The sequence below is a fragment of the Crinia signifera genome, chromosome 4 (assembly GCF_055691185.1).
Source record: "Crinia signifera chromosome 4, ASM5569118v1, whole genome shotgun sequence".
NCBI lineage: Eukaryota > Metazoa > Chordata > Amphibia > Anura > Myobatrachidae > Crinia > Crinia signifera.
The window spans coordinates 303,996,585-304,018,481 of record NC_139220.1 but is presented as its reverse complement, the minus strand read 5'-3'; the positions used below and the strand labels follow the sequence as shown (position 1 = coordinate 304,018,481).

Sequence of the window (21,897 nt, the reverse complement as noted above, 5' to 3'; positions counted from 1 at the left end):
ACTTTAGGATTTTCCCTAGCTCTTAATAAGGTGGGATCTCTAAGTTGAGCAGTCCCAAAATTATCACGTGACATCTCTAGCTCAGGCATGTCACATGCTTCTTCCTGCTCCTCAGCTTCACCTGCAAGAACAGCTAGGGGAAAACGGTCAGATTCAATAGTGGTCACCCCTACCGTTTGAACCTCAGTATCCTGATCAAAAGGCTCAGGACTAATCACAGGGCACACATTCTCATTATTAACAGCATTTCTAGTGCAGTGTACATTCTGTTTCCACAAGTCCCAGAACAATGGGAAGTCTCTTCCCCGGATCACACTATGCATCAGGGTCTTTACCACGCCCACTTCATGGGACACAGTTCCACAAGTACTCTTTAGCTGGACTAAAGCTGTGGGATACTCCTTGGTGTCCCCATGTATGCACAAGACCCCTATGTAACGTCCTGTGAGTGTCCCAGGGTCTACCAAGCTGGCATGGATGAGAGTAACTACACTCCCAGAGTCCAGAAGAGCCCTCCCGGGATAACCATCCACCTTTACATGACATATTTGCTGTCCAGTTTCTGACACAGTCTCAGCAGAGAAAACAGAACGTGCATATAAAGAGCTTCGCCAGGCTGTATCACACTCCATTGGCTCAGAAGTAAAGGGGCAATTGGCAGCAATATGCCCAGGTTCATGACAACGCCAACACTGTATGCGGCCCCAGTCTTTTTGCGGCCCAGGTTTGGACCCTACTGTCCCTTGGGAACGCCTCTCCACTGTTTGTTCCCCATCTAGGCCACCTCCCTTTACAACATTATTCACCCCTCTAGTAAACGGAACAGTCTTACCAGATGATCCGGCCGCTTTGCTGTTCTTGAGGGTGGAATGTCCAGGAGGCACTTCTTGGAGTAGATTTTCAGTAGCTCTGTACCTCTCAACCAAGTTGACAAGCCCCTCGGCATCATTAGGGTCGCCCTGACCGACCCAGCGCTGAACCTTTGGAGGTAAGGAACAACGATACTTGTCCAGCACGACTCTCTCCATGATCTGCGCTGGTGTAGACTCCTCTGGCTGTAGCCATTTCTTTACCAGGTGGACCAGGTCATACATTTGGGACCGCGCAGGTAACTGTTCAGAAAAAGTCCAGTTATGCACCTTCCGGGCACGCACACTCATGTTTACGCCTAAGCGAGCAAGGATCTCTCCCTTGAGTTTCGCGTAGTCGTTAGCATCCTGCTCACTCAGATCAAAATACGCCTTTTGTGGTTCTCCAGTTAGAAAAGGTGCTACCACACCTGCCCATTGATCCATGGGTAACTGTTCACGCTCTGCTACACGTTCAAACACCGCAAGAAAGGCCTCTACATCATCCGTGAGAGTCATCTTTTGCAGAGATTTCTGTACTGCAGCCCGTGTGGTTGGAAGCAAGGGTTGGGGTGTTTGCACACTCTGCGCCACACTCTTAGCCACATTCTGTATTTGCTCTTGTAATTGCAGATTAATTTGCTGCTGTTCCTTTAAGGCTAGTCTGTTGGATTCAAGCAGCAAGACATTGGTTTCAGCCTGGGCACGCATGGCCTCCTCATGCACCTTTTGCTGACATGCGTTTGCCTGCACCAAGTGTTTTAAAAGGTCCTCCATTTTAACAGTCTCCTGTTGCAGTGTTACAGCAGCCTTCAGCCAGGACATGCAAGTATCAGTGCACTCCAGACACTCACTTGTGGCTGGTTGCCTTTAGCAACAACTTCCAGCTTGCTGTAGCAAAAGTCCTATAGTTCGATGTATGTCTCTTTAAGTGAGATGCTTGCTCGCATTCTCCACCATATGTGGGGTTTTAGCATCAAACGGGTAGGCACAGGTGAGGATTTGGCACAGACTTAGACAGTGACATCACGGCTTGGGTCCAAAACAGGGCTTGCCTGAGTTTTATTGCAGCACTCAGAGCAAGAAACTAACAACAGCCTTTACACTTCAGGCAAAACAGAAAACAAAAACCTGCTCGTCTGAGCTCTAACTAAACAGAATAAACGTCCCTCTCTATACCAGGGCCACACTATGTGACACTGGACACACACAGCAGATATAGACCAAGTAATGCAGTACTTACAGCCTTGTCTCTCTCTAGCAGCAGCTTACTGCCTCCAGCACCCAGGGAGAGAGAGAGAGCCTCTATGGAAAGGGCTGACTCCTTTTTAAAAGAATCAGGTGCTCTCCTGATTACCAGCCCAGGACAGAACACCCTTTGTAAGCTGGAGCTTACCACACAGATTGAAATAGCCTGCAGTCTATATGCCATAAGACAGGATTCTAGGGGAAAAGTACCTGCCATCTATGACTTTCCCTGTCACTGTCTTACAATATATATATATATATATATATATATATATATATATATATATATATATATTACGACCATAATAGTGCTATATAGCGCACAGTAATTATAATTGTCTTTCCTATCTCAAAACATCACACAATAGTTTCTTAACATAGGATTTTCTTTTAGATAGTGATGTACAAAATCCTGACGCGTTTTGTCTCACTACGAGACTTCATCAGGGGTGCTTTAAAAATATCATTATTGATCTGTATAGGGGTTTCTCCTTATTTCAACAATGGATAATTGTCAGTATTGGAATTATTGTTAGTGGCTCAGGAATGAATGAGCTCTCCACTGGGTGTGCTCTAACTTTACTATGAGGTCTGTTTACTGATCCATTTTCACTCTTCTTTAAGAAAAGACTGAAGAATATCAATTAATTGTTTGATTTCTGGCATAAATATGGAATTAGTATGGCCAGTATGTCTCCACTTATATATATATGTTCAAGATCGCGACCTCAATTAAGTATTTTTCAAAATTTTTCTCCAATGGATAGATCATTTTATGGTCCTTAGAGATTAAATTCAATTTTTCAAAGGAACAAATAAAAGATTCCTGGTATCACCAGCAGTAGTGTTCTCCTCTGTTTCTTTCACATTGGATACAGAGGAGAACACTACTGCTGGTGATACCAGGAATCTTTATTTGTTCCTTTGAAAAATTGAATCTGAGAGTATTTTCCAAAAGCTGGGACTCTCCCCCTTCGAAAGACACTAGTAGCTTGTCTCTACTGTTCCCAGAATCAGAGATATCAGTCTTCCAGCAGCTGGTTACTGCTCTAGCTCCACACGCCTGGTATGTAGTTTTATATCCTCGTTGACAGATTGCTCTGCCTCCTGAATTCTGATCCCCTATTCCCGAGAACCATTTGGTAGATGGGATTCTATAGTTTTTAATTCCATTAAAATCTAAGAAATCTATTTCCAGGAACTGGAGATATCTGCAGTCAAGCAAGCTGTCCTCCCACCAGAAAATTATGAATAATAAGCCCACTCAACTATACACCCCTCCTCTACATATTAAACATCCTCTACCACTCTAGAAGTTATGTATCAGGGCCCCTTCATTCAGCCCAATGCTCCCTTCTCCCACCCCATCTCCCACAATCTGTGCAGTAAAGGGATAATTAGTGGTAATTACTGATCCAGGCCCTACATGCTGAGCGGTTGATATAATACCCCCTACCACCCACGGGACATCAAAGCTTCCCCCACCCCTACCACTGGAGGATTGGTAGGGGCCCAAATACATCGCCATGGCCAGGGGCCTACACTGCTGTTGAGACCCCTGTATGTATATATATATATATATATATATATATATATATATATATATATGTATGAATATGTATGTATGTATGTGTGTGTGTATATATACATATATATATATATATATATATATATATAAAAAATTATTTTTATTATTATTACTATTATTTACATACATTTGGTCTATCTATTATACTTTAACTGACCCGCCATATACTGGGTCACCTAATTGTCCATCTCCGTGATTTGCTCCGCCCCTCTGGAAACCTCCTTCTGAAAATCCTGCATTTGCCCCTGCTTCTATCACCCAGACATTCACTCAGTTTATTTTTCACCACAAACTGACACAGGAACAAGAGGTAATGTAAGCACAGAAACAATATACAGGTAGTGGCCCAAATAGCCAGTCCTTGTAGAATATATAGTTCCTCCATTGCTTCTATATTTGCCCATTACTATGTCAATTTTGGCTTTTGATTAGGAATTTCTCATTAGATCACATAGTCATTTATATTCCATTCCCAGCTGATGGCCAATCATTAGGATCAGGGCTGCCATCAGAATATGTGGGACCCCGGACTGACATAATAGACAGGGCCCCTCCCCTTTCTCAGACAGTCAGCGGCACTGGCCACACTACTCAATCTATACATTGCTGCATGGGAAATGGGAACTTTGTTTATGACAAATTGCACTTTATAGACTATAATCCTGGGCCCAATATCTGTCTGGGATTGGATAGAAACTTCTCTGAATGAAGAACACTTAGCACCCGGTGTATTTGATATGTAGGAAGGTTATGTTTCCACTCTACCAAGGGAATTCCAGTGTAGAATAGCAGATACTCTAAAATATTCCACGTGGTATAAACAACAGAGAGTCTTGGGAAATATTCCCTACAACATATGACAGGGGGTAATTTTACGTGACGTTAAGGGGAAGGGGGAGAGGGAGACGGGCCAGTGCACAGGTAAGTGTGGTAGTTTTGATATGACAAATTAATGATAACAGTCCACAGTAGAATTATAATTATGAGAACAGGCGGTTCCCTAAAGAGTCACAGATGTGGAGGTGCACCCTAGAGAGTAAATACAATTGGAAAGAAAAAGAAGGAACGACTCTCTTTGGTGTTGGGGCACTCTTAGTATAATGATTACGTCAAGTAATCTATAAATTTAAAATATATAGGGTAGTCAAATAAGAAAATGTAGGTGGGATTTGGGCTGCTAGCTCAAAAATATGGAGTACAGTGAAAGAATGCTAGTTGAACAGAGTAGTGGAGAAGGAATGTTCTCCTTCCAAATGAATTATTAGGCGTTTAAAAATTAGCTTTTATTAGATATATAGTAAAAAAATATCTAGACAGACATTCGTCAAAAAGAAGCCGCGCTCAAAGGGACTCCCCGGGCACCCCCCTGCCTCATAACATCATTGTTAAAAGGACATTATTCTCTGATCAAGCCAACTATAGATAGTGTTCTTCTATACAGCTCTGGAGGATTCACTAAAGACATTCTCATTTTCTGCATGGGAGAAACCTTCCACAGCTAATTTGTATCTTATCTAATACAGGATGAGTCTGACAGGAGAGAAACCACATCTGTGCTCTGAGTGTGACAAACGCTTTACATATAAATCACAGCTTCTCACACATCAGAGGAGTCACACAGGAGAGAGACCATATCTGTGCTCTGAGTGTGACAAATGCTTTACACGTAAATCACAGCTACTCACACATCACAGAAGTCACACAGGAGAGAGACCACATCTGTGCTCTGAGTGTGACAAATGCTTTACACGTAAATCAAATCTTCTCATCCATCAGAGGAGGCACAAAGGAGAGAGACCATATCTGTGCTCTGAGTGTGACAAATGCTTTACATGTAAAACATCTCTTCTCACACATCAGAGGAGTCACACAGGAGAGAGACCACATCTGTGCTCTGAGTGTGACAAATGCTTTACATATAAATCACAGCTTCTCATACATCAAAAGAGTCACACAGGAGAGAGACCACATCTGTGCTCTGAGTGTGACAAATGCTTTACACGTAAATCACATCTTCTCATCCATCAGAGGAGTCACACAGGAGAGAGACCATATCTGTGCTCTGAGTGTGACAAATGCTTTACACGTAAATCACAGCTTCTCATCCATCAGAGGAGTCACACAGGAGAGAGACCATATCTGTGCTCTGAGTGTGACAAACGCTTTACATGTAAATCACATCTTCTCATCCATCAGAGGAGTCACACAGGAGAGAGACCACATATCTGCTCTGAGTGTAACAAAGGCTTTACATGTAAATCATCTCTTCTTAGCCATCAGAGGAGTCACACAGAAGAGAGAACACATCTGTGCTCTGAGTGTGACAAATGCTTTACACGTAAATCACATCTTCTCAGACATCAGAGGATTCACACAGGAGAGAGACCACATATGTGCTCTGAGTGTGACAAATGCTTTACATGTAAATCAGAGCTTCTCATCCATCAGAGGAGTCACACAGGAGAGAGACCACATCTGTGCTCTGAGTGTGACAAAAGCTTTACATATAAATCAGATCTTCTCATCCATCAGAGGAGTCACACAGGAGAGAGACCACATCTGTGCTCTGAGTGTGACAAATGCTTTATACGTAAATCACATCTTCGCAGACATCAGAGGATTCACACAGGAGAGAAACCATATAAATGCTCCGAATGTAGCAAATGTTTTTCCCAGAAATCACATCTTTCTGAACATCAGAGGAGTCACACAGGAGAGAAGCCATTTCAATGCATTGAATGCAGAAAGTGTTTTACAGACAAGAGAAATCTTCTTCTTCATCAGAGGATTCACACTGGATAAAAACACATTAATGTTCTAAACGTAACAAGTGTTTCACTAAGAAACAAGGGACCTTATTCATGTCTGTTCGTTCGGACCCCTTCGTTCACAAGGGGTCCAATGTTGGGCTATTGTCACAGCATAAGATGAAATTTTACAGCAGATCCGGGCGGCTCTGATGTTATGTGTCTGTACATGTGCATTGTCATCTGTAGGGGACTGTTCAATGGGTGCACACACACAACCTTGAGGGCAGGGGGGGCAGGTGGCGGTGGACCGGACCATTTGCATATGGGAACACCCAGCACTTAATGGGTGATCCCTAAATAACACTGGGCATTATCATGCTAATGGGCCGATGATGCGGGTACAGGGGCGGGCAGATGACATCACCGGTTGTCAGCTGCCCGCCCACTTCCTTCTGAATTCTCACACATATCTAAGGTTGCTCTAAGCAGATGTGCGTGTGCCTTCCACATCATTCGAAGGTTGCTGACCATCGAATGATATGGGTGTTCCCCTGCATCCTGCGAATGGAAGTCTATGAAACATCCATTCACAGCCTGTGTGTAGGAACACCTACTGTAAGTTGGGGTGAGCAGCCCGGCATTCTCATGTGGAGTCTGGTGGAAGCAACTAAAATAAACCACAAAAACTTGTTATACATCCAATGAGTCACACAGGGGATCAGCCATATACATGCTCTGAGTGCAGCAAGTGTTTTACTGAAGAGATCAACCTTATTACTCACATACATAGTCACTCTGAGGGTCTGAATGTTGCATGCGAATCAATAGTAAGTTGTATCACCACATTATGTGTTTCAGGAAGGTAACTTTAATGTTACAGTATGAATATGGCAATACGTTGATATAAATCCATCTTGCTAAAGACAGGAGAGCTGTGACCAGTAAGCTGGGGGCTGCTTTTCCCTTGGGATAATCTCTCTGTTAGGAAATAGAGCTGCAGTATAACAGACAATGACGATGTGGCTGCCATTACTGTGCCCTGTAATATACAGCTGTTCTGCTCACACTGGTGCTGGGGCTAGTACAGGAAAGAGCTGTATATCCATTACAGAGTCCCAGCAGCTCCTCCCAGTCCCTATTATACCTCCTTATTCTGTCCCTCATACATTCCTATTGCTGTCTTACCTCCCTCTGATTCATATACTATGTATTATATTGTATAATGGTGCAACTAAGACATCAGTCCCCTGTATCCCGTAGTAATCAATGATTATACAGCTGTTTGCTTGATGGCACTAGGTGATTAAAGCTGATATCTGGTTGCTGTGGGTAACAGCACATATTTTGTTTTTACACCATGTTATGAATAAAATCCTATTGATAACACATTGTTTACCATGTTTATGATCAAGAACTTAATTAAAATGACTTAGTGACTATAATCAAACAATATCAGTAACTACTATTTATGTTACTGACAGTTATCCCCATAATACTTGTTGTTGAATAAATACTGATCCTTATAAATGATATGATTCTGTTTTTGGCTGCTGATCTAATATATTTTATAAGTATTAAATCCTTTTGTACATTGTTCTACATATTAGACGATGGGACCAGGGGAGATACAGATGGTGCCACCATCATCTAGCCTGCCTATGGCATTTGTCCCGCCATAAGTAGCACAGCATGGTATATGGCCTATGGCATTATATACCAGCAAGACCAGTCCCATATAAAACAGGAGATTCTTGGCTTTCAGGGCTCCAATGAGTATAATCATCAGACATCTCACCATCACCTGACTACTTATAGGTAGAGCTTAGGGCTTCTATGAGATTATCCAACACTGATCCTGTATTGTCCTATATTACACTTCCCCACAGATTTTTTTTAAAAAATATTATAATTGGAATCAGCGCTACTGCTGTCACTGATAGTACATGGACGCTCCTGTTCCATAGTCTGATCCATGGCCGACAACAGGAGGAAAGATATACATGATATTACAACATGTGATCACCCAGTGATACAGACAATAGAGGGGCTGCTACCCTGTAATTCAGACACTGATAGATTGCCTGTAAATCATATATAAATAGTTTTTATTAAAACAAGTATTAAAACAACAGATGGGATAAAATGACACACAGGTTCCTGCACACAGATGTATATTAGGAAATGTCTCTGCTTGTCCATGTGATTCTCACCAGGCCGATTTTATGGGACAACCGATGGTGTCTGACTCCTAGAAGCACAGTCCAAGCATATGTTGTTACAGTATCTAACCACGTGGGGATAAGTTTAGTGATGTTTGTGATGTAAATGATGGTCGATCCTATAATTATATACAGGTTGAGTATCCCGTATCCAAAATGCTCGGGACCAGGAGAATTTTGGATAACGGATTATTCCGTATTTCGGAATATTTTAATATTTCAATGATGTATTTTGAAGTATCTTGCATGTATGCTGTATAAACACATAATATACACACAAATATATTTTATTACCACATAAAATACACACAAATATATTTTAATTGTTCAAAAAACAAGGTTTCAAAACGTGAAACAAAATGTGTGTACTATCTCAGCACTGAATTTGAATGCCAAGCAATCATTGTCTTGCACATATATAGTGGCAGTTACATATCATGTCCCCAGTGATGCTGTTACAAATGTCCCCAGTGAGTTTTTAGCAAAAAAAAATTTTTTTTTCACTTTCTGGAATGTCCGTATTTCGGAATAATTCGGATAACGGATATTCGGATACGGGATACTCGACCTGTATAATGATAACAGTCCCAATGCCAATATCGGAGTCCCAATAGAAACTGCATCCATACTGGTCCTGGTCTGGTCCAAGCAGAGATGGATGACCTTAATTTGGGAAAACAAGTGTGTACTAGGAGTTGGTTATATAGTAAATCAGAGATTTGGGGCCAGAAGGAAGTGTTCTGGGTGATAGATGCTGATCATTTGTCTATTAGGTAAAGGGTTAGATAAGGTCCTTATGTCTTTTACATTGCACAAGTTGTGTTTTAAATTTATTGTTGAATAGTGGAAGAGAGACCATAAGGAGATACATTGGAAGATCAAAACCTTGTTCTACCTCTCATGCCATATACAGGATATATAGATAACTCTATCCCACTTTGAGCATCAAATAGTCACAATAAAAAAAAAAAAAAAAATAGATAAAAATGGATTATAAACTTACTAAGGTTAAGAATTGGGGAAGATAATCGACATCAGATAACATATATGTAATCAGTCCATTAAACAGAGGATAGATAGTATTACCAACATTAGAAGCACTCTTAAATTATGACTCTGAAATTAAAATTAATTACATGACACACTATATTCATCACAAGTGTCTCCATACAGACACAAGACACAATATTAAAGCTAGTTCTGGTCACAAAAAGATGCAAAAAAACATACACAAGATAATTTTTTTTAGATATCACAAACTGCAAAAAATCTGTTTTATAAACAGTCAAATATATTTTCTTACAGCAGACTACAGTCACCTTTTTTAATTTAAAAGGCTAAAAAATGTAATAGAAATAATTGTGCCAAATCAATCAAACAGACCAACACTATTGAGAAACCATTAAGAATATTTAAAGTTTCATCTAAATAACTCTCTAGATATCAATTAACTTTATTTTATGTGATTGTTATATAGATTTCAACAACAATATTTAATATTTGAACCATACAAAAGCATTGTCTAAAATAATAATACAATTTTATATCACAGAGAGCAATAATGTTTATAATAATAAATATGAATTGCCATCTTATAACCACCCTATAAATCCCTAGAAATGGGATCATTGGGTAGACAGTAAATTGGTCGACAAGCATTATGTCAACATGCATTAAGGTCGACATGCAGGAATGTCACCATGACTGAAGGTTGACATTGATTAGATCGACAGGGTCATTAGGTCGGCACAAGCATTAGGTCGACATGCAGAAGGTCTCCGGTCGAAAGGTCGACATGTTTTTTTTTAAATTGTCCCGAATTTCGACACAGTCGACATGGACACTGAAACATAGAACCACGCCCCCATTCTCCCACCACACCCTAGTGCAGGGCTGGGCAACAACAGCCCTCCAGATGTTGATGAACTACACATCCCAGCATGCCTTGCATCAGTTTCAGCATGGCCACATAGCAAAACTAATGCAAAGCATCCTGGGATGTGTAGTTCATTAACATCTGAAGGGCCGGTGTTGCCCAGCCCTGCCCTAGTGGATGGTAGGGCATGAAATACCACCTGTCGGCACAAGTCAACTCAAAAACCAGAGTCAAACCCCATGTCAACGTTTTGACTGTTGACCTTCCCATATCGACCTAATGTTTGTGTTGACCTAATGACGCTGTCGACCTAACCCACGTCGACCTTCCATCATACCTTCCTGCAATTCAGAATAATCATTTATTTTAACAAAATAAATTCTTGCAATTCATAGCACAAAATTTGGAAAAATAATTGTACTGGAATATGCATTTATAATTCTGCATTTTATTGGGCTCCAGCATTGCATCTTATAAATGCTAACGCAGACACCGAGGAAGCCCCCTGTGCGATACAATCATCTGGCGCATTAACCACCATGCACGGCGGATGTCACAGCAGCTACAGATGGAGCCAGGCTTGTCTTTGCAGCCTGGCTCCATCTGTAACTCAGGCAGACTCCGACACGGGTTATCAGCCAGATCAAAAAGGTACCTCTCTGTCTCCCCATATCTCCTTTCTACAGGCATTATGCTTTAGCACGTGCATACAGATATTGATACATACATCTCACCTTATTTCACCTTAACAGCCCCACCACTGACTAAAACCAGCAAAAAAAAACCATTTTAAATAACATTGTATGGCTTTCTATGGGGGAAACGGGTTGAATCTGAAGGTAAAAAAATGAAACTGCAATGAAAATTGAAACTGCAATATACCTTTACAACATGCAATATGAAAGGGGTTTAACCGGCTTTTGACCAGTTTTAAGACATGTTTACAAAAACGGGTTGAAAGCAGGTTTTTGCAATGTGAAACCAGCTTTCAACTCGTTTTTGTAAATGTTTTTTTTTTAAATGGGTCAAAAGCCAGTTAAACCCCTTTCATATTGCATGTTGTAAAGGTATATTGCAGTTTTAATACGATTTTTGTACCTTCAGATACAACGTGGAGGATCCTGCTTTTAACACGTTTCAAAATACCGGTATTTTGTAACCGGTAAATTGATTGTGGAGCTTTCATATTGCAGCTGGTACCGTTTTAAAGCAGTTAGAAATCGGCAATATGCCGTGTTAAAACTGCAATGTGAAAGGGGCTTTATTGTGTGATCTTTTATCAAGTCATGTGACTACTCTCGGGCTGAAGGCAACATTCAAACATGAAATAAGACTATTACTATTGCTGAAGTGTTCTTAGCATTGTCTTTTGCCACCCGCCCACATGTGATGTATTATAAACACACTGTTTATACCTAATTAGATTATCACTGTTAACATCTATGTGTTTCACTTTTGTACACAGGGCCGTTTCTAGAGGCGGACAAGCCGTGCAGCAGCCCGGGGCGCCGCACGGCTTGTCCGCCTCTGAAACAGCCAGGGCGCCCGGCAGTCTAACCCCCCCGCCCGCAGCCGCAGCCGCTGCCGCTGTCTCCCCGGCCGCCCGACTCCACGCTGGAGAGGGGAGGGGAACGCATCGTGCGTTTCTCCGTCCCCTCGCCCACGTCACTGGGCTGCCGCTGTCAGCCAATAGGAGCTCGGGCGCGGGATAGGAGAGAAGCACGATGCGCTCCCCTCCCCTCTCCAAGTAAGTTTGTTACTGGGGGCATATGTTTGTGACACTGGGGGGCATATATCTGTGGCACTGGGGGGCATATATCTGTGGCACTGGGGGCATATATCTGTGGCACTGGGGGCATATATCTGTGGCACTGGGGGCATATGTTTGTGACACTGGGGGGCATATATCTGTGGCACTGGGGGGCATATATCTGTGGCACTGGGGGCATATATCTGTGGCACTGGGGGCATATATCTGTGGCACTGGGGGGCATATATCTGTGGCACTGTGGGGCATATGTGTGGCACTGTGGGGCATATGTGTGGCACTGTGGGGCATATGTGTGGCACTGTGGGGCATAATTGTGGCACTGTGGGGGCATATATTTGTGGCACTGGGGGCATATGTGTGGCACTGTGGGGGCATATATTTGTGGGACTGTGGGGGCATATATTTGTGTCACTGTGGGGGCATATATTTGTGTCACTGTGGGGGCATATGTGTGGCACTGTGGGGGCATATATGTGGCACTGTGGGGTATATATTTGTGGCGCTGTGGGGGCATATCTGGCACTGTGGGGGCATATTAGTAAACAGCATCGGTTGTGCGGCAGCGGCACATGGGGCATAATGTGTAATGGGCATTACGATGTGGGGAGTATTGTGTAATTGCCATCACAGTGTGTGGTCTAATGGGCATCTTGGTGTGCGGTGTAATGTGTAATTGTCATCACGGTGTGCGGCGTAATATGTAATCGTCATCACAGTGTACGGCGTAATGTGTAATTGGCATCACAGATAAATAGTGTATAATGATTTAAGTAGCCTGTCATTGTGAGGCGTACTAGGTCATTGTGTGGCCTTCAGCCAGCCAACTTAAGTGCGGGAGGACAATAACAATTCCTGCAGCAACCAATGTCTGGTCTTGCAGGTTGCAAAAGTGTGATATAAGGTAATTGTTTTCCTGCTAGACCACGCCTTACATTAAGCCACACCCCTTTTAATATCAAGCCACACCCCCTATTTCGGCGCGCGCCTTCGGCGCGCGAAATTACTATAATACCATGCTATGTATTGGGGGGGGGGGGCGCATTTTTATTTCTTCGCCCTGGGAGCTAAATTGTCTAGAAACGGCCCTGTTTGTACAGACTGTGAAACTAACTATATGTATCCAGTGCTGACAGGATTATAATTACAGGCACTTTCCATTCAGCAACTGTTTAACTGGATTATTTACTACGTATATTTAGATCTTACTTGCAGACTAAGTGATACATAGGGGTGAAATGTAATAGGACGAGAAATTCAGAAAGTGAGAGATTTGGTAAGAAATCAATAGTTTTTTAAAGTGGCAATCATTTACACTGTAAAATCAAACTGGTTTTGCAGTGTAAATGATTGCCGCTTTAAAATAACTGGAGTTTTCTCCCAAATCTCTCACTTTATGAATCTCTCATCCTACTAAATGTCCCCCATAGTATCAGTATAATTAATTAGCTTGTACTAAACAACAGTGTGCTTTACATCACCTCACTGGGATATACAAACTTGTTACTATACCTCTGAATGGGATTATTTGACCATTGATGTCTGTGACAGTTATATATGTGTGTATATGTGCAATATTTTATTATATGATTTTTAAAAGCTTAGTTTTTGTATAACCTTCAATAGGTGGGAATAACTCCCCTTCCTATCCCTTACTGGTTACAAAATCTAGAACTTGCCTAGGTTTATCACATGTCCTAATATCGATAGCCACTAATACTATGTTCAATTAATATCTTCTATTATGTGAATAGAGGAGATACATTGAAAAGTGTGTCCCAATAAAAAGAGAGTGATTTTCCTTCTATTAACGATATGTAGAACAAGTCTTTCTGCTGAAACTCTGGCCAGACAATAGGTGACTCCTAAACAAAAGGTCCCTTTGGTGACATAACAGGACGTCAGAGGCTGCTGTGATCTAATTACTATACAAGGTGTTACCCTGCCAGGGTGTAATTAGCATTTCCCATTGTAATAAGTGACCATAGGAATATTTACACCTCATTTACAAGACAAGGAGCTGGGCAGGAGGAGCTGCTGTGGTGAATGACTGTATACTAATGTTATGGGCCCCTAAATTACATGTCACCTCTCAGTGTAAGAATTCCCGCAGGGCATCCTGGGAACTACTGGGGAGAGCTGGGGAGGAGTGACTATAAATAGGCTGTATCAGGCCACTGGGAGATGATGGAGGAGCTGCTGGATCAGTTACAGGTTGGAGAGCTGGGAGGACGGAGGAGTAAGAGAGAGACAGAGGAAGGATCCCCAGAGTAAGGTAATTATATTATACATAAGATTATGCTGATAATTACACAATCAATTTGACTATTCTATTGTGAATATTGTCTTGTTATTAGTGATTACATTTTATTTGACCAATATATAATAAGTTATTATTACTATATAATACAATAATATGGCCTTATTCTATTTGTGACATTGCAGTTAAGTATTCATAAATCAATATACAAATTCATGAAAGTTCACATTCTATGTATAAATATATTAAAGGGACTTTATCATTTTTCATCTAAATTGTATGAGTCAGTAATGTAGGGGCAGGAATCATTTACATGTCACATAATTATACTGTATAATACCATATGTGATACAATATATATAATCAGTAATATGTACATTATATATATCTATGTGTTCTTTATCAGTTCTATCATATCATGTATAAGTACCATATGGACTATATCTATATATTCTCTATCATACTGTGGGATCATTTGTATAATATATCTGACACAATAAAAGGATAATACTGCTCCTCACATTTATGGGGAATTGGAGTGTTGTGCATGCTGGCAGTCACTAGATGGCGCCCCATGGAGCTTCACGTTTTGCCCTGTTTGGGAGCCGACATTATGGTTATGTTGGCTAGTTACTTGTGTATATATATATATATAGAGGGCAGGGGGGGGGGGAGCAGTACTCCAAGCATCTTGAATCCTTGAAACTCTCAGGCCATCCTATAAGGACAACGTTTCGTTGCTTGTTAATAAGAAATTGCTTCAGGTCATGGCATATGTACTCTACATATATATATGTATGCTAGAGGAAGAGATGAGAGCGCTCCATTGTGCAATAACGTCAAAAACTTTTATTTAAGAACAAGATGTGTCTTCAATAAAAACAGGTATATCGTGACGTACCAAAATAGGCGGTATACCACCGCAGAGATTTCGCATAGATAGTGTTTACCCAAACACATATGTAGGAGAGGTTACACTACGGGCTTTCAGCGTCTCGACACGGCTGGATGGATGGACTGCAACGCCAGGGGCGTGGCCTGGCGTTGCAGTCCATCCATCCAGCCGTGTCGAGACGCTGAAAGCCCGTAGTGTAACCTCTCCTACATATGTGTTTGGGTAAACACTATCTATGCGAAATCTCTGCGGTGGTATACCGCCTATTTTGGTACGTCACGATATACCTGTTTTTATTGAAGACACATCTTGTTCTTAAATAAAAGTTTTTGACGTTATTGCACAATGGAGCGCTCTCATCTCTTCCTCTAGCAATTCTACACCTGTGAAATTCATGTGACCGAGAGCTGCCAGGATAATTGAAAATCCTTTGGTGCAGAAAGAAATTGGAATTGGGACTTCATTCAAACAGTCCTTTAAGTGTGGATAATATCAACAAATATCCACAGCTCACAGGTTTTTAAATAATTTGCACACTTATTTCCCTTGCTATATATATATCCGTTTTTTGTATGTAAAATATAATCAAGGAATGATGATTCATTAAGATTGTTGCAATAACATACTAGTAACATATATCATGATTAAAGTGTGAGGATACGGGAACTTCTATCACCCAAACACTGCGCACATGAAACAAAAATATCAGTTGATTTGTCACCACAAACAGATATAGATAACACACAGTAACAAGAGGTAATGGTAGCACAGAAACAATATACAGGTAGTGGCCCAAATAGCCAGTCCTTGTAGAGGATATAGTTCCTCCATTGCTTCTGTATTTGCCCATTACTATGTCAATTTTGGCATTTTATTAGGAATTTCTCATTAGATCACAGTCATTTATATTCCATTCACAGCTGATGGGCAATCATTGGGATCAGGGCTGCCATCAGAATATGTGGGACCCAGGACTGACATAATAGACAGGGCCCCTTCCCTTTCTAAAGCTGTGTACACACGGGGGCGATAGGGGCTGAAATCGCTGGAAATATGGTCGCTGGTGACCATATTGCCAGTGATGGGAGTGTCCCCCAGCGATAAAATGCTGGGTGCGCTCACGTTTTCAGCCCCACTCTAATCGCTGGTCGCAGGAGCTTGCTCCTGCGACCAGCTGATTACCTCTGTGGCTCCCCCAGCAGAGGTTCACTTTCATCAGCGACCATCTCTGGTCACTAATGAAAAGGAGACACTACTGAGCATTATATTGCTGAACAATATTTCTCCCCGTGTGTATTGGGCTTTAGACAGTCAGCAGCACTGGCCACACTACTCAATCTATACATTGCTTCATGGGAAATGGGAACTTTGTTTATGCCAAATTACACTTTATAAACTATAATCCTGGGGCCAATTTCTGTCTGGGCCTGGATAGAAACTTCTCTGAATGGAGAACACTTAGCACCAGGTGTATTTGATATGTAGGAAGGTTATGTTTCCACTCTACCAAGGGAATTCCAATGTAGAATAGCAGATGCTCTAAAATATTCCACATGGTGTGAACAACAGAGAGTCTTGGGATATATTCCCTACAACATAGGACAGGGGGTAATTTTAGCCTTCTCATGTGCGGCTCCTCTCACCCCCTTCCCCTTCCTTATCTTCTCATGCATTGGCTTATGATATATTCATGGACAGCAATACTGCTATTATCTCCACAAAGGTTTCTTGGAGGAGTTTTCATGTAGTAATTCCTCATTTATGACAAACTGCATCATATTTATTTGGTATATTAATGTAATGACATTACTGACTATTATATTGTGCTATTTCTTGCCCACTGTATTTGCTATGATATACCATTTGGATGTTTGCCTATTGCCATGGATATATAACAGTCTCACGTGCATTGAATAATCTATTATTACATGTCGTGCTTTATGCAATACAATTGAATTTGAAATTCAATTTTTTTTTGTTTTTTTTTTTTGTTACAGGTATAATACAGAAATTCTACTAAGAACATTACAAGACATTGTTAAAAGGACATTATTCTCGGATCAAACCAACTATAGATAGTGTTTTCCTATACACCTCTGGAGGATTCTCTAAAGACATTCTCATTTTCTGCATAGGAGAAACCTTCCACAGCTAATTTGTATCTTATCTATGACAGGATGAGTCTGACAGGAGAGAAACCACATCTGTGCTCTGAGTGTGACAAACGCTTTACATATAAATCACAGCTTCTCACACATCAGAGGAGTCACACAGGAGAGAGACCACATCTGTGCTCTGAGTGTGACAAACGCTTTACATGTAAATCACATCTTCTCACACATCAGAGGAGTCACACAGGAGAGAAACCATTTACATGTTCTGAGTGTAGCAAGTGTTTTATCACCAGGCAACATCTTGTTATACATCAGAGGAGTCACACAGGAGAGAGACCATATAATTGCTCTGAGTGTGACAAAGGCTTTGCATACAAATTAGATCTTCTCATCCATCATAGGAGTCACACAGGAGAGAGACCATATCTGTGCTCTGAGTGTGACAAACGCTTTACATGTAAATCACATCTTCTCACACATCAGAGGAGTCACACAGGAGAGAGACCACATCTGTGCACTGAGTGTGACAAATGCTTTACATGTTATTCACATCTTCTCAGCCATCAGAGGAGTCACACAGGAGAGAGACCATATGAATGTGTTGAATGTAGCAAGTGTTTTATCACCAGGCAAGCACTTGGTGTACATCAGAGGAGTCACACAGGAGAGAGACCATATAAATGCTCTGAATGTAGCAAGTGTTTTTCTCAGAAATCACATCTTTCTGAACATCAGAGGAGTCACACAGGAGAGAAACCATTTCAATGCTTTGAATGCAGAAAGTGTTTTACATTAAAGAAAAGTCTTCTTCTTCATCAGAGGATTCACACAGGATAAAAACACATTAATGCTCTAAATGTAGCAAGTGTTTCACTAAGAAACAAGGGACCTTATTCAAGTCCGTACATTCGGACCCCTTCGTTCGCAAAGTGTTTGATGTTGGGCTTTTGGCATAGCATAAGATGACATTTTACAGCAGAGCCGGGCAACACAGATGTTATGTGTCTGCACATGTGTAGGGTCAGTTCTGAGCATGTGCAGATGCTGGGTGCGTGCACCCATGGCGGACAACCTTTTCGCTGCGTGCTCACACCCAACCTTGTGGGCAGAGGGCTGAAAGACAGGGGGCACTGAACCGGTCCATTTTCATATGGGAATACCCAGTGCTTCATTGAGAATGCTGGGTGTGCTCATTCTAACGGGCTGATGATGCGGATGAGGGGGCAGGCGGCTGAAATCACCAGATATCAGCTGCCCACCCAATTCCTTCAGAATGCACACACATCTACAGTTACTCTGAGCAACCTTAGATGTGCGTGTGCCTTCCACATCATTTGATGGTCGGCGACCATGGAATGATGTAGGTGTTTCATAACAGCCTGCGAATGGATGTTTATATTAAACATCCATTTGCAGCCTGTCCGTGGGAACACCGGCTGCAAGTTTGGGAGAGAAGCCTGGCATTCACAGGTGGGGTTTGGTGGACTCACAAGGCTGTGAATTTGCAACCTTGTGAGGCAATTAGAATAAACCCCAAAAACTTGTTATACATCCAATGAGTCACACAGGGGATCAGCCATATACATGCTCTGAGTGCAGCAAGTGTTTTACTAAAGAGATCAACCTTATTACTCACATACATAGTCACTATGAGGGTCTGACTGTTGCATGCGAATCAATAGTACAGATGGGTCAGGGTCCATCTTTGCAGGGGATGGCGCTGGCGTCGCCAGCCGCCATCCCCCGCCAGCGCCATGGCGATGGTGAGAAGGGGACGCGCGCGCACGAGAGGCGCGCGCGTCCCCTTCCGACGGCGCTTCGATCCTTTCCCCCGGGTCCCCGCCGGCTTGCCGGCGGTAACCCGGGGTCCCCACCGCCTGCCCGCACCCCCCCTAACCCCCCCTAACCCTGTCCGTCTCCCTGAGGCGGAGACGGACAAGGTTTTCCGTCGCACGTGCGTCTCAATCTCCTCGCTGGCGAGGCTGCTGGCGGGTCACCAGCGCGTACGTTCTGGTGACCCGCCAGCAAGGATGGGATACATAACATACTGTAAGTTGTATCACACATTATGTGTTTCAGGAAGGTAACTTTAATGTTACAGTATGAATATGGCAATAAGTTGATATAAATCCATCTTGTAAAGACAGGAGAGCTGTGACCAGTAAGCTGGGGGCTGCTTTTCCCTTGGGACAATCTCTCTGTTAGGAAATAGAGCTGCAGTATAACAGACAATGATGATGTGGCTGCCATTACTGTGCCCTGTAATATACAGCTGTTCTGCTCACACTGGTGCTAGGGCTGGTACAGGAAAGAACTTTAGGTACTTGTTTAGTTTCATGGCGGCTGATATATCGGATGCGATATCTGCCAATGCGATCCGATGTGATTTTTTATCTGTTCGTAACCCCACTATCCACTACGCATGGAGTTGATCTTATATAGTGTGGTGAGCGCAGCAAGCCACCGAGCCCGAAGCGTGGCGAGCGTATGCGGATTTCTCGTCACACTATCTAACATCAACTCCATGCGTTGTGGATAGTGGGATTATGTACAGGTAAAAAATCGGATCGCATCGGATCGGTTGATATATATCGGCCGATATTGCATCCGATATATCGGCTGCCATGAATCTAAACAAGTACAGAGCTTTATATCCATTACAGAGTTCCAGCATCTCCTCCCAGTCCCTATTATACCTCCTTATTCTGTCCCTCATACATTCCTATTGCTGTCTTACCTCGCTCTGATTCATATACTATGTATTATATTGTATAATGGTGCAACTAAGACATTGGTTCCCTGTTTCTTATATTAATCAATGACTATACAGTTGTTTGTTTGCTGGCACTAGGTGATTAAAGCTGATATCTGGTTGCTGTGGGTAACAACACATATTTTGTTTTTACACCATGTTTTGAATAAAATCCCATTGATAACACATTGTTTACCATGTTTATGATCAAGAACTTAATTAAAATGACTTAGTGATTATAATCAAACAATATTAGTAACTACTATTTATGTTACTGACAGTTATCCCCATAATACTTGTTGTTGAATAAAAAATGATCCTTATAAATGATATGATTCTGTTTTTGGCTGCTGATCTAATATATTTATAAGTATTAAATCCCTTTGTACATTGTTCTACATATTAGAAGATGGGACCATGGAGATACAGATGGAGCCGTCATAATCTAGCCTGCCTATGGCGTTTGTCCTGCCATAAGTAGCACAGCTTGGTATATGGCCTATGGCATTATATACCAGCAAGACCAGTACTATATAAAAGAGGAGACTCTTGGCTTTCAGGGCTCCAATGAGTATAAACATCAGACATCTCACCATCAACTGACTACTTATAGGTAGAGCTTAGGGCTTCTATGAGATTATCCAACACTGATCCTGTATTGTCCTATATTACACTATATCCACAGATTTTTTTCAATAGTAGAGTTGGAATGAGCGCTACTGCTGTCACTGATAGTACATGGATGCTCCTGTTCCATAGTCTGATCCATGGCCGACAACAGGAGGAAAGATATACATGATATTACAACATGTGATCACCCAGTGATACAGACAATAGAGGGGCTGCTACCCTGTAAGTCAGACACTGATTTTATACAATAGATTGCCTGTATTTCATATCTAAATAGTTTTTATTAAAACAAGTATTAAAACAACAGAAGAGATAAAATGACACACAGGTTCCTGCACACAGATGTATAATAGGAAATGTCTTTGCTTGTTCATGTGATTCTCACCAGACCGATTGTATGGGACAACCGATGGTGTCTGACTCCTAGAAGCACAGTCCAAGCATATGTTTTTACAGTATCTTTCCACGTGGGGATAAGTTTAGTGATGTTTGTGATGTAAACGATGGTCGATCCTTATATATAATAATAACAGTCCCAATGCCAATATCGGAGTCCCAATAGAAACTGCATCCATACTGGTCCTGGTCTGGTCCAAGCAGAGATGGATGTCCTTAATGTGGGAAAACAAGTGTGTGCTAGGAGTTGGTTATATAGTAAATCCGAGATTTGGGGCCAGAAGGAAGTGTTCTGGGTGATAGATGCAGATCATTTGTCTATTAGGTAAAGGGTTAGATAAGGTCCTTATGTCTTTAACATTGCACAAGTTGTGTTTTAGATTTATTGTTGAAAAGTGGAAGAGAGACCATATATTGGAAGATCAAAACATTGTTCTACCTCTCATTACATATACAGGATATATAGATAAATCTATCCCACTTTGAGCATCAAATAGTCACAATTTAAAAAAAAATAATAATAATAATAGATAAAAATGGATTATAAACTTAC

The 21,897-nt window shown here is 41.7% G+C and overlaps 2 protein-coding genes across 2 annotated transcripts; both read left to right on the top strand.

The window, feature by feature from the left end:
• Positions 1-5,208: 5,208 nt before the first annotated feature.
• LOC146073273 (uncharacterized) lies at positions 5,209-6,486 on the top strand. The gene has a single exon (XM_083180455.1). It carries the CDS (start codon positions 5,209-5,211, stop codon positions 6,484-6,486), a length of 1,278 nt encoding a protein of 425 aa, XP_083036581.1.
• An 11,143-nt stretch (positions 6,487-17,629) lies between these two features.
• Positions 17,630-18,403, top strand: LOC146073272 (uncharacterized). The gene has a single exon (XM_083180454.1). It carries the CDS (start codon positions 17,630-17,632, stop codon positions 18,401-18,403), a length of 774 nt encoding a protein of 257 aa, XP_083036580.1.
• The last annotated feature ends 3,494 nt before the right edge of the window (positions 18,404-21,897 follow it).

Excerpts from the sequence above, each read along its gene's own strand:
- LOC146073273 (XM_083180455.1), top strand. The coding sequence starts at position 5,209 with ATGAGTCTGACAGGAGAGAAACCACATCTGTGCTCTGAGTGTGACAAA.
- LOC146073272 (XM_083180454.1), top strand. The coding sequence starts at position 17,630 with ATGAGTCTGACAGGAGAGAAACCACATCTGTGCTCTGAGTGTGACAAA.